Source organism: Eptatretus burgeri, chromosome 10 (assembly GCF_056783735.1).
Source record: "Eptatretus burgeri isolate ZD-2024b chromosome 10, Ebu_testis_v1, whole genome shotgun sequence".
Lineage (NCBI taxonomy): Eukaryota > Metazoa > Chordata > Myxini > Myxiniformes > Myxinidae > Eptatretus > Eptatretus burgeri.
Window position 1 is genome coordinate 24,491,488 of NC_140970.1, and position 14,689 is coordinate 24,506,176.

General features: G+C 42.2%; 1 protein-coding gene across 4 annotated transcripts in view; it reads left to right on the top strand.

Moving 5' to 3' along the window:
• The window catches only part of LOC147018104 (sodium- and chloride-dependent GABA transporter 3-like), a 63,172-nt gene extending 56,876 nt beyond the window's left edge, over positions 1-6,296 (top strand). For all 4 annotated transcript variants that reach the window (XM_085897451.1, XM_085897450.1, XM_085897452.1 and 1 more), the window contains one exon: positions 1,422-6,296. In XM_085897451.1, coding sequence (XP_085753577.1) covers positions 1,422-1,664 — 243 coding nt within the window. In that variant the 3' untranslated portion in view covers positions 1,665-6,296. The remainder of the gene's footprint in view (positions 1-1,421) is intronic.
• The last annotated feature ends 8,393 nt before the right edge of the window (positions 6,297-14,689 follow it).

Here is a 14,689-nt window from a genome sequence, read left to right on the forward strand (position 1 = left end):
GTCAGCTTGGAGCACTTATTTGTGACCTTCCTCTTGGATTCAACAAAGAAAAAGTGGAACTCATTTGCAGCAGGTCACCTGCCTGTGATGTCCTCTAAAGTTTAAATAGTTGATGATGATGAGTCTTTAATGGCAACAATTATTCACAACTTTAGCAGTTGACCGAGGCAAGTTTTTGGCCAGTCTTTCACGAACTGGCTGCTGTGGCCTGATATCCGACGAAGTAGGTTCGGGCAGCAATTTGTTATTTGGCCAGGGTTCCGGCGATAACTCGCCTACACTTCACAAAAGACACCATAGGATCTTAACTTCCATCAATTAATACTGGCAGATGGGACACCCGGATTAACGTCCATCCGAGGGACGACGATACACGCACATCGAAGCCTTGCCCTGCAAAGTTTAAGTAGTGAATGAAAAGGAATAGCGTCAGTCGTTGGGGTGGTCAAACTTTCTTTGTCATAGACTTACTTGTTTCTTATCAAACAAATGAGTGGACATTCTATCAAAGAATGCCAAAGGGAAATCATACATTTGATGTCATTTTACTCGCTCTTCTCATCAAGTTCACAGGACTGCCTGTTGTTCATTCCAACCAACCAGACACTTGTCTGTTTTTTTATAATGTTCCATACTTTGTTAACTTTGACACATGACACCTGTGATGATGCTTCATAACAGGGCTGTTGCATTCAGGCAGGTGACATTTCCATGGAGATGTTTTAAGATAGGAACGTTGATCAATTTTTAAGCCTGCAGGGTGGATGTGTGGCAGAGGCATGATGAGGTGAATAGCGTTTTGGCACGTTATGTTTTCTTTTTATGCCTGGTGTTGGCTTAATGGTTAGGGTGACAGGCTTGGGATCCTCGGGTCCTGAGTTAAATTCTCGCTTTACCGTTCAATTAATACTAGGTGGGGTTGTCTCTCTCTCTCTCTCTCTATCTCTATCTCTCTATCTCTCTATCTCTCTATCTCTCTATCTCTCTATCTCTCTATCTCTCTATCTCTCTATCTCTCTATCTCTCTATCTCTCTCTGTCATCCTTCCGAGGTCAGCCAAGTGAGTGCCAGCTAGCTGGTATCCTGTGTCGGAGTGGTGACCCGTCCAGGATTGTGCCCAATAGCCTAGGAGACTGCTTAGGTAGCACCAACGCTCTGCATAGTGTATGATCCCAATGGATTTGGATGTTTTTTTTTTTGGATGTTTTCCTTTTATGATATTTTACATTATAAACCTAATTTGTTAAACTTGTGTTTGATTTTTGCATTTGCACTCAAATATTTACATGAAATTGAGTCGATTGTTTGTGTTTTATCTCCCAAATGCAATCCTGCCTTTGTATCGATCTTGATTTCTCTCGATGTTTTCTGCTCATAACATTTCTTCCTTCTCATTGTTTTACCTGAACCCCAAACCTTAGCGAATGAAAAAGCTGACTCAGCCAAGCACGGACTTACCTGTCCCTGGAAGTTCTAAGATGAATGCAGTTAAAGTTTACGATGCCAACACCTCTCTTTCTGTATCTGAAACCCAAATGGAGGCAACTTTGAATCTCTCCCCACATGTGGAGACCATGGCTTCCAACACCCCTACAGAGCAAGGGGAAGCAAAAAATGAGGGACTGGATGATAACGTGTCGCCGACCGCTGAGACTAATATGTGATTTTTCTTTGATTCCTTTTATCACCTCTTTCTTTATCTATCTTTATTGTATTTCCGATGAGTCCAATAAGACGACAGGATTTACCCATGACTGAGTGATGTTAAATTTGTGATTTCTATGACCAGCAAGCTTTCCCTTTGGTTGGGTAGTTTAAATCTGGCTTCTGAAAATCTGCCTTTGTCTCTTCGTTTCTGTCTCTTTTCTCTGCTTGCCCAGCCTACCCTTCAAAAAGAATGCTGTTTTTAACCATCTCTTTATGAAATCCACTTTATGCCTTCAATCTCCTCCTATTGAGCTTCAAGTTAGACATTCTTGTATTTGCCTATGCAGCCCTTTGAGATGGAGATTATACACAATGACAGCAGCAACACGTTTTAACACAACATTAGCACAAAGGCGTTCGTCAACGAGCTGAACCACCGACAACTGATATCATAACACGGACCGTCTCCTTCAGCTTTTGTCTCCCCTGTGATTTAATATTTTAAAAGCCTTTATTATAGTCGAGTCGAGGGCAAAGTTGCCCACATTCGAGTCGAGGGCAAAATTGCCTAAAGCCTTGGTTTAATTTCAGAACGGGGTTGCACGAAACAAGTGGAAGATTTGTCACGTGGTGTTGTACTCTCTAACAAGGTCGGCTGTTTAACTTGGTTGACATTTGAGATTGTATTGACGTGATTATATATTTACATTTCAAGTCCTTCCGTTTAAACGTGCCTCTGAAAATTGCCACGGAAGAGAATTGTACTTGAACAAATGCTCCAAATGCAGCATCCGACAAATTTAAAGCATGAGCGTGCACGAAGGCACAGATTAAATATTTCCAGCATGGTGCAATAATAGATGTATTTACAACACAAAAAGGTTTTTTTTTATTATATCCTTGTATATCTTCCTGTGATAGAAAGGGTGCTGTATGCCATCTTATCTCACCCGATTCAGGCCGTGGGTTCTGTACGCTTTTGTTTGGGGAAGTGGTTATGCGAGAAGGAAAGGGAAGATAAAACTTGGCAAAACGGTGGGCCTCGGTCACAATCACACTGATTCTGTCATTGATCTTTTGATGGCCAGTGGTGGGGCATGAAACATGCTTATGGTGAAGCTGCACTTGGATTGAGGGCTGGAAGCAGAAATGTCAGATATAGGCGTGATGGGAATTTGCTGGCAAGGCGACTTGATTTTAGCAGTTCCTTCTCTCTTGGTCATTACTGGCAAGCCAACGCCACCTAACATTGTATATCTCATTCTTCGTCATCTCATCAATACACCTGATCTTATATTTCTATACTAATATCATTGATCCTTTGTCTCTCCAGCTCCTGATAAACAAATCTTCAGATGCTTGTGCTGATATATGTCCTTGTTGCTGCTGTCATTGATGATTTTTGATGTGCCCGAAGGTGGTTGCAAAATGAGCTGTTTGAAATAGCAGGTTATAGCTAATAACAGGTCTAGAAATGCATTCAGTAGATAAAAGAAAATTCAAAGTCCCTTCAGCTGGTTAGGTTTGACTTGGCATTTCATGAGACTGTTCATTTTGTGTTTCGCCTTTGCGGGTCATCGCGCCGACCCCTCTTATTCGCTCTAAGCTTTGTTCCCCTCCTGATAGCTTCTCCGAATTGTCAAGTTGGCCCATGACGAGCACGAAGCGCTGGGTTCATTCGGCTGTTCTGAAGAGCAACTCTCTCAAATTGCCCAAGCTTCAGACAAACATCAGGGTACCAGCGCTGCCATCACAGGCAAGCAAATCATATCTGACTCGCATATTTCCGCCGTGAGAATGAGTATGCCGCGTCATGTACATACAGTATTTATACACAGTGTCAGTCACACCTCGTTCAGTGTAACGTCACTTTTAATGTAGCGTTTTTTACATTTTTGTAAAACACCTCCCCGTACTCCTTCAATTCACAACAGCCAATCACTCGCTCAACCCTCCCGTATGCTAGAATCCAATGTATCCAGTCTTTTAACCATGTTTACCTTTGGAGTGTGAAACGCCCCCGCCCCGCCCGCTCCGCTCCAGCCCTGGATTATTTTTTTCTTGCGGCTTGCAGTGTCCCTCATTTGGTACTAACTGTAATGTACAATATTGAACTCTGTCGCCTCCCATGTGCTGAGCATCAGGAATCAATCATGCGTTCAGGGTTCCCTTCTCAACCACCATTAATCGTACAAAGCCTTCATCACAGCATTTAAAGACCAGCGATTTTTTTTGGATGCATTCAGGGCCTCTGGCACAGAACTGTTTTTTTTTTAATCCGAATTATTTAGAGATAAGAGTCAGACATTGATAATTCCATCTGACGGGGGGGGGGGGGGTGGGGGAATTCACATCGTTGTTGGTTTTTGGGACAATCTTACCACTTCATGTCAGTTATGATGTAACAAACAAGAAAATCAATGGGAAGAGTGATTTTAAAATAAATAAGAGCAAAAGGAATACAGAAGCATTTTCTAAGTTGAAAAAACTACCTTACACCACTTCACTAGGGATGAAAGAAATTGGCTTTTGAGAGCCAGCGGCAACACCGACGCGAGATGTAAAGCTTTTGTGACAGACCTATTACCAGGCCTGAAAGGCTGTCACAAAACCGTCCATACTAATGGAGATTTAGGGACCCCATCATCATTATTAATGACTATAAAAGTACAAACAGCACTCGGATATAAAAGTACAACGTAGCTGGTTTTTATTTTTTTTAGAAACATTTTGATTTTTCATTTTTGTAAGCTACTCTAGAGGTAGGTACACTATGTGGGAGGGCTGGAAACAAGAGTTCTTTCGATAAGGCAATACCTTTGTGATGTTTAACATGCCGTTAAAAAATAGGATTTTGGTTTTGTTTTTCTTTCTGGGAAGAAACGTCCAAGAAAAGAATGTTTACTCTCATGTAACAAACCAGCAAAACTGCCATTCGTGTTTACTGTGTGTTCTCTTCGACGTTTCAATGGGGACCTTTGTAAGGACCCAGTGTGCTAACTGTGAAGCATCCCGCGATGTGTAATGAAGCGATCCGCCAGCTAACTTCGTCCTGATGGTTTTGACCTGTATTAGTTGTTTACGCAGTTTAACTGCTCATCTTTTGTTTTTCACTATCTACTGCTGCTCACGATTCGCTCTTATTCCTCTTCCCTTTCTAGTCTTTCGCTGTCTCTCTCGCTTTGTTACTTGGGGTTTGTTACCGTGTTTTTAACCTTGTACCTTTGTCGTATTGGCCATTGTAACAAAATGTTGGGCCTCGGATGCCTACCTTTTTAACCGTCTATATTCTACCATGCTCATTTACTGAGAGGACACACAAAGGAATTGGGAGAATGACTGATTATGTCGTGGGATGTAGTTTTGTTTTGAGTCTCTGTAGAAGTTAATGGAAAAGAAAGAGCATACGAATGTTCCAATCTGGTTATGGGAAAAGCTGACAAGGAAGGAACGGTGGACGTGCTGAAGGAGATATCAATTTTGCTTTGAGGTATCACGACTTTGTGAGCTTTGCGAAAATGTTATGCCGTCTGGATGATTTTGTTTGGCCTTGACCGATGCACCGGATCTTTGTCTTGCAATGGCTCTATATGGAAGATAAACGAGCGTGTTCTGGAAGATTCTGCTGGGCAAGAGACTTGAACAAGAGTTGTTGTCTTTTGAACAAGGAAAGAAAAAGAAACGCAGCCTCATTTCAGCTTCTCTGGGAATGCACTTTTGTGACTCTGGCATGTGCTGCTGATGTACGTGCTCAGGGCTCTCCCTGCAACTGACCAAAGGCCAAAGTGGATGGACTGCCTGCTCACCAATAAGCAGGTTTTTTTAAAAAAAATAATTATTGTCTCTGGCACATATTTGGAGGTCATTAAGCGAGAGTTCACAAGAAGGAAAATGCCTGTAATGTCTGCAGTATTGATGCACCCTCCTATCTCACGGCCTACGATTTATTGATTGTGACAACGATGCGATGGAACTGTGACGTGAAATGATGGAAACTAAAAAGCGATGACCCGAAGCATGTCGAGATTTTGAACTGTTATGCTCCCGGGTGCTTGGTGTCCTGAAAATGCATTATTTCTTTCTTTCTCGCCTCCTCGAGTCATTTCAGGAAATCAGACTGGGTGTAGTGGTCACATCAAGCTGATCTTACATATCCACTCTAAAGCACACAGAGATAATCATAATAATGATAATAATATAATCATATATGTCACATTTTAAATCTCTATATAAATATATATATATTGAAATTATAACTCAGCCGGATGCATTAAAAACATGTTTCGAGTGACGGATTGTGGGTACATGTGTACGTGTGAATGTACATGCGTTTTGCTCGGACGCTTGGCCATGCAGTATCCTTTGTCTTGTGGCCTGTGTTAGATTGCTGGCATTTACTTGTGACCTGTGTGTCCCTCATAAACCCAATATTTGCACACTGCTATCCACTTATTCAACAACTCTCTTGTCCCCTCTTGTCGCCCCCTCCTTTCAACTAAGATTTACATCTTTGATCCCCCTCCCTCCCCTCCTACTTGATCTTACCTTGCACACCAAAACTCTTCCTGCTCGTTCCTTTTGCCAGTGTAATGTTGATCTTTGAACCTGTACCACACGGTAATAAAGTCTTGTGACCCTTCTTCAACGAACTAGTTCAACTGCCTTGATTGGTTGTGTTTGACCAAATAACAGGATGAGATGTTTCAATTCGGCTTAGCTTTAAAATGTTCATCCATTCATGACCGTACTCTGTTACCACAGCAGTGGTTCTCCCATGACGAGTCATGTACGCCTCTGTGGGTGAGAACCCACTCTGGATCAACCACTCGGTCACAGGGCAGAAATTTTGAATTTGGCCAGAGTACCAACACAGAAAGCCTCCTCTTTTCAAAAGACAACGTGGAATCTTTAATATCCACCGGTGAATGCTAGCAGACGGGACACCTGGCTTCATGTTCCTCTGACGGATGGTGCACTTAATGTGTCTGCCCTGCCAGCATAGCACCAGGAAGACTGTAGAGTAAGGTCAGTAATCGAACCCCCATTTGAGAGCTCAAAAAGGATTACTCGACCTCGAAGGTATTCTGTCAGCCCAATTCACTCAAATGGTCGGTGACAAACCTCATAAAATCTTTTATTAATCTACAAAGAATTGTGATTCTTCTTCTTCTCCGATGGCCACAACTATTCCCATGTTCTTGTGGGGTTGGCTGGGGGAAGCTTTGCTGAAGTCTTTCATGAACCGGCTGGCCAGGCATGACATTTGACTAATGGAACCCAAAGTGGAATATCACAAAAGCACATAAAGATATATTCTGAAGTATTTTTGGGGTCCACATTCCACATCCACACCAATGACCCATTATTTGTCTATTCTGACCTATCTGCAAAATATCTGCAGTATGTAAACCTGTTTTGCAAATTTGCGGACTCGTCAAAGTTTGAATGTAAAAGTGACACGACTTGCAAGTCTGGTTTCCTCATCATTTGTCCATGTGTTTTGTGCAGAATAGAAAGATGATGGAAAGCAAAGAGATAGTGCCCTTGGTTTTAGTAATTTTGCTGAACGGAGTTAAAGGGCTAGCCCATATTTACAACATTTATGTGTATGCGCAACTGACTTGAGTGGTCATGTGACATGGAAGATTGCGTACGATTGGGTAAGATTGCGAAAGTAACAAAATAGCAGCCAGTCGGCCATCTTGGATCTGATCTCGAAGAAAAAGTATGTGCTTATGGTAGCTATCATTCCTTATCTGTGTGCCAAGTTTGAACAAGATCGGTAAATGCGAGTTCGAGAAATGGTCGAGGCCGCATTCAACATCGGCTTTTTACAACTGAAATGGCCGCCAGTTGGCCATCTTTGATTAAATCGCAAGACAAAATGATATGCTTATGTATAACGTCATCTATTGTCTTTGTGCCAAGTTTGAACAAAATCGGTCCGTACATGCCTGAGATATGGCAACAGACGGATGAGACCAAATCCATAAGCCCCCTTTTCGGACCGGATCCGACGGGGGCTATTAAGTTTCAAACGAAGCAAAGAAGTCAGAAGTGCCAGAAAATGTTAAGGCCTTCAAAGCTGTCGTTTGCATCAGCCTTGCATGGCAATGCATACAGAAAACAAAATTCCCATAATACACCCCTATTGTTAATAACCGTAGAAGTCATGTCTGAATTGGGCTGGCAAGTTAGCCTTTAGAGGTATGCATGCTTACCTTTGAGCAGCTGTCTAGTCTTGGTTCGAATCTCGACAGGCCATATATAACCCGTCACCCTGGCATTTTGCATGCAAGGGAATGCCTCAATGTGTGCGCTGTCATTTGGAGGTGCATTAAACTGGAGAACTCATCTGCCAGCACGAGCTGTTGATGGACATTAAAATTCCCACAGGTATCTCTCACGAAGAGTAGGCCCATTATTTCCGACTCTGGCCTGAACAAATTCCAAATTCTGGTACGTATCCTGAACAAGCTCCAAAAACCGACTGCTGGGAAGGCAACGGCAAGACACTCAGCATAACATTTGGCCTGGATCTGCTTTGGCAGTACAGATGCTCTCCAAAGAGCAAGAGCAAATTACAAGCTTTCCATAATATAGTCCTTGTGAAATTTTGAACTTTTAACTTTTTATGTACACATGATAAAAACAAACTGTAAATGGCATATGAAACCAAAATTCATCAAGTGTTGTTAATGTTCATGTTGACATATTATTGTTGTTGTTAGTGCTGTTCTTAAATCCACAATTCGCCTGAGTTTCCTGATGAGTTCACATTTTCTGATGAGGCAACTTCTACATCAGTGGTGGTCAACCACCACAATTAGTGCATTTGGTTCCCCAACCATAACTATATGTCTGGTGTTGGCTTGATGGTTAGGGTGGTGGTTTTGGGATCCGAGGATCCTGAGTTCAAATGCCGCTCAGCTGTTGAATTAACACCAGGTGGGGGTTGACTCTGCCTGTCATCCTTCCGAGGTCGGCAAAATGAGTACCAGTTTGGTGGTATCCTGTGTCGGAGCGGCGACCCGTCCAGGATTGTGCCCAAGAGCCAAGGAGACTGCTTAAGCAGCACCAATGCTCTGCACAGAGTATGGTCCCAATGGATGGAACTATAAATGTAAAATCTTTCAGATATCATCTTGTACCAGCACTACTGGGATCCCTGCCAGTATGCTGCGAATGTGTGATGGTTCTTGAATGATATGTGGATCGGTATTTGTGGACCAATTGCTTGCGGCCACCTCGTTGCCCTGACCTGTCCCCCATTCGACGACATTTTAACTGGCGATTTAAAACTATTGCTTTTGGAAAGCTTTTGCTTACTCATAAAAACCACATTCTTTGGGTGAACATGGGGCTATGATCACAAATGCAATTCATATGGAATTACTCAGCAGCAACTGGAGAATGTTTTCAACAAGTTAGAAAATCGGATTGAACAATGTACTCTGAAAACAAAAGATGATGGTTATTTTGAAGCCTAGAAAATTTAACTGCATTGAGTAAAAGCTTTATGAACTGGAATGGCACTCATAGAGTGCATAGTTTCACTTCACACACTCATTCTGAACACGCTACCATTATGGCCCATTGCTGTTATAGCCCATATATGGTGGACTGCAAAAGTATTAACCTCCTCCAAAGTTTTCACATTTTAATGCTACCTGAGCTTATTTCATGATTCCTTCAAATAACACTCAATTAGTCTTCACAAACTACTCCAAAGTGATAAAGCTAAAAAAAAAATGCAGATAAAATGTGAAAAAGTTTGATAAACAGAAAATCAGATGATTCTAAGTTGAATAAGTATTCAAACCCTTTGCCCAATTAACCCTAAATCACTTCAGGAGAAAATTATTTGTTTGAAAGGATAAAAAAAAGTGTAATCGGCTTCACCTGTACGTAATCAGTGGTTCAATTGAAAAATTAAGCTCCCTCACTTATCAAAGGAGTTTTAAGATGAAACTCACTTGGTGAACCAACAAGGCAAACATGACGACCAAGGATCTTTCCAAAAGAAGTCAGACATAAAGTGGTGAAGAAGCATGGTTCAGGAGAGGGTTATAAGAAGATTTCAAAAGACGAATTATCTCTGAGTATGGAGAAATCCATCATTAAGAAGTGGAAGACATACCATACCACCCAGACTCTACCGAGAGCAGGTCGCCCATCCAAACTCAGCAGCCAGGCAAGCAGGAAACTGTTTCAGGATTGTCACTGTAAATCCGACAATGACTTTGAAAGATCTGCAAGGCTCTATGTCCGAAATGGGGGTCAGTGTTCGTAAATCAACAATATCCTGTACCCTTCACAAAGCTGGCCTCCATGGACAAGTGGCAAGAAAGAAACCATTACTAAAAAGGACGCATCTAAACGCTCGTATGGAGTTTGTAAAAAAGCATCATAATGATACTGCAGGAATGTGGAGAAAGGTTCTGTGGTCAGACGAGACAAAAATTGAACTTTTTGGTCTATATTCAAAGCGTTACGTCTGGTGCAAAACCTAACACTGCACTTAACCCGGTCAACACCATCCCTACTGTCAAGCATGGTGGTGGCAGCATCATGTTGTGGGGCTGTTTTTCATCAGCTGGGACTGGCAAGCTTGTCAGACTCGGAGGGACAATGGACGGTGCAAAGTACAGGAGAATCCTTGATGAAAACCTGCTTGAATCAGCCATGAATCTGAAACTGGGTGGAAGATTCAGCAGGACAATAATCCGAAGCACAAAGCTAAAGCCACACTGGAGTGGCTGAATAAGAAGAAAATAAATGTACCCAAGTGGCCCAGTCAAAGTCCTGACTTGAACCCAATTGAACATTTATGGCGAGACTTGAAGATTGCAGTCAATCGACGATCCTCATCAAACTTGGCAGAACTCGAGCAATTTTCACGTGAACAATGCGAAAGATTTCATCATCTCACTGTATAAAGCTGGTAAAGAGCTTCCCAGAAATACTCATAGCAGTCATTGATGCAAAAAATTCCACCAAGTACTGAATTAAGGGGCTGAATACTTTTTCAACCAGTGAATTTTGATATGTTCACGTGTTTTCGCAGGTGTTACTGACATGTAACCTCATGCAACTATAACAATGTTTCATTCGGTCTCTTCAGTTATGAATAAAAAAGTTAATTTGGTAAAATTGTTTCTTCAAAATTTGTAATTAATCTAAATGTGACATTATTGGAAGGGGTGAATACTTCCGCAGGCCACTGCACTTGCATAATCCGTGCACTCAATAAATGTCACAGATTTCCTCAATTCGCTCATCCCCCTCTTCCTGTCCAGGCTGGAGTTCAAGGCAGTGTTCATAGTCCAGTCAAAATGTCGGATGACATCCCACAAATTGCAACAAAAGCAAACTCAACAGATTTTGATTCCTGGACGTGTCCTCAGTAACAGAAAAAAAAGTCCTAAGGGATCCTCCGGGGGAAAGTCCTGAAATCATGGAAATCCAATATGACCGCCACCCAGCTTCGGGGAAAATGAGAAAATTGTAAAGATTGATATTTTAAGATGAAAATATATGTTTTTCTGCATTCTAATTGCTTCTAGTTATGGTCAGTATATTGATATACAAGAATAATTATAAAAAAGTGAAATGTATTGAGGGTAAAATAAAAAATTATAGCTTTTTTGTCCAAAAATGTCAATTTTTTGTCCCGAAAAAAAATATTTACCTGATACTGATTTTGGCTCCTGGACCAAAAAGAATAAGAAAAGTTGAAGACACAAGATGAAATCAAGTCTATGGCAATACAATATAATTATGTAAATCATTGAAACATGACAAAATTCACAATTCCACTCGGGGCAATCACATCTGCTTGACGAAGGTTTAGAAATGAAAATAAAAATTCGCATTAAACTCAGAAACTACAACCATTATCAACTTGCTATACAAGTTGAGAAAGATCAAGCGTATTAAAGTTAGAACTCGACAATGTCGTCATCATCCTCATCATTGTCACATGGAGTGTTTGTGCAGCCAGAGCCCCTGCAGTTTCCACAAGCTGGAGTGCACTCAATGTTGTGCTTCTTGCATGTGCAGCCTGGCACATCAACAGCCTGGCAGTTGCACCTAATGACACGTAACATCTTTTCAGGAGCTGGAGCTGTTGATGTCTGAAGTGGCACAAAACCCTCATCACACTTCTGCCAACCCCAGTCTGTCAGAAGAAGTTCATCTGCACATCCCTTCCATTCTTGGACTTGCAGATACACGCGCAGGCTGTGATACTTTGCTGCTTCTGATGTTGGTGGTAACGTCTGTGGTTGCACGTGAGAGGAGCTCCAAGCCACCTTGTCCCAGTACCGCTGATACCGGAGGGTGTCCAGGGTGTCAGTTGACTTTCCGTTGTGGATTAAATTATCACCAATATTTTTCTCCTACATCTGCCACATCACATACGGAAGCTGGATATGTATCAAAAACCTTGGCCTGCTCACGGAATGTGTTGTTTGCTTTGAAGTTTTTGACGGAAGCTCCCTTTCCAATCCCATGAAGACGAGAAGTCGTGTCGCACCCAAGAACTGCATGTAGAAACAGTATGTGCTTGCATATGTCTGTACCAATCATTTTCTTTGTAGCCTTCATGTTCCAGATGTGAGGCTTCTTCGTGTTCTTCTTTGGCTCGGGACAAAAGAAGAGGTCATGGGATTCTAAGCTTGCATGGAAGCATAGGAGGATGAGGTCTGTGTCATCACCAACTAACACAGTGTTGGTGACAGTAGCAGACTGCATGGCCGTCAGTACAATCAGGAGATCAGCATCCCCTGAGGCATGGTGTGTCTCACAGTTCTTCTTCTGAAGCTCTTCACTCAACGTAAAAATGAATCACCGTTTATTCTGCCGATTGGCAAGAAACTGTTCCTTCTTCATTGTGAGACGCATGTCAGCAGTAAATGTCACAGTAGTGCCAGCATTCCCTTTAGACCGTCTCTGGTGTGTCATGTCCTTCGTGTTGGTACTCTCATAACCATCAAACACGAATATGGCATCTCCGTACTTCTTCGTTACATAATCAGTGTACTGGTGGCGTATGTCTCTGTATGTAGATCCACGAGACCATGGAATGCGTTGAACAAGTGCCCCGCCATCCAAAACATACTGTTGCCCATCATTGGGGATATCGGCTGGGACATCGGATCCAAGAAGATCCCAGATGGCATCAGCAAAGACTGGCTTGTGTGCTTCTCGGTGCTGAAGAGAGGAATCAAAGAGGGCTGGTGGATAGCTGCACAATTCATATTTGAAGGCCGACTCCAGTTCTTCTGCTGTCTGTGCAACAGTGATCAGTCTCTGGAAGAGGAGTTGTGGGTCAACCTGGACTTGCTCTCCATCAATCTTGACAGATGACTTCATGCCGAGGGTGACAACTTGGTCTTTCCTCTTAAATGTGTACTCTGCAGGTGTTTTCCCATCTATAGATTTCAATATTTGGCTCCTACAGCATGTGCTGTATCGACATTGACGGTGGGATGTGCATGAACTCCAGTGGCAATGTTTCTCAGACGTGGATCACTACTGAACGGATTCCGTTCCTGTAAATACTGAAGAGCTGATAGTGTGTCCTTCCAGTCACGAGATTGTCTTGCTTTGGTCATGTCCTTCTTCTGCTCTCCAGTGTTGTAGTTCACACCTGTGAGCTCCTGCATTGCCTGGTTTATTTCTGCACAGGCAGGTATTGATAGTAGCCATACCAGCCGTTGTTGCTTTGTCATTCCTTGCCCTCGTGTGAGCCCCCCGCTGGTCTTCAAACTTCTCATCAGAACTTGTTCGATGATCAGGTCAGATGAAAGACCTGCCCACAGGCGATCACTTCATCGAACCACATGGAACCCCTCATCAAAACGTTGTTGGACATTTGGATGTTGAGTTTTGAGGTTGGACATTTGCTGCAGATATACCCTCGCAGATTTGGCATACAGGTTGTGGCCCGAGGCTGCCAGGTAAGGCAGCATTTCCTGGATGGCCTGTAGATGTAGTGCCCAGTTCCCAGTGCGCTCTGCCTGGATGTATTTGCATAGAATGTCTAGCATGTCCATATACTGAACCCAGAGCGCCGAAGTTCTAGAAGATATCTTTGCAGACTCGGCATGCTTCTGAAGGTGGTCTTTGATTCATTTCAAGACGTCAGACTTGCATACTTCTTCAACAGACTGGGGTTGGCAGAAGTGTGACGAGGGTTTTGTGCCATTTCAGACATCAACAGCTCCAGCTCCTGAAAAGATGTTACGTGTCATTAGGTGCAACTGCCAGGCTGAATGTAGCACCATAAGATGCACATGCAAGAAGCACAACATTAAGTGCACTCCAGCTTGTGGAAACTGCAGAGGCTCTGGCTGCACAAACACTCCATGTGACAATGATGATGATGATGATGATGACGACATTGTCGAGTTCTAACTTTAATATGCTTGATTTTTCTCAACATGTATAGTAAGTTTATAATGGATGTAGTTTCTGAGTTTAATGCGAATTTTCATTTTCATTTCGAAACCTTCGTCAGGCAGATGTGATTGCCCCGAGTGGAATTGTGAATTTTGTCATGTTTCAATGATTTACATAATTATATTGTGTTGCCATAGACTTAATTTCATGTTGTGTCTTCAAGGTTGCTTTTTTTGTCTAGGAGCCAAAATCAGTATCAGGTAAATATTTTTTTTGGGACAAAAAATTGACATTTTTGGACAAAAAAGCTAAAAAAAATTTATTTTACCCTCAATACATTTCACTTTTTTATAATTACTCTTGTATATCAATATACTGACCATAACTAGAAACAATTAGAATGCAGAAAAACATATTAACATATTAAAATATCAATATTTACAATTTTCTCATTTTCCCCGAAGCCGGGTGGCGGCCATATTGGATTTCCATGATTTCAGGACTTTCCCCCCAGAGGATCCCTTCGGACTTTTTTATGTCACTGAGGACATATCCAGGAATCAAAATCTGTTGAGTTTGCTTTTGTTGCAATTTGTGGGAGGTTGACCAAATATTTCTGCTAAAATGCCTGTGCTGT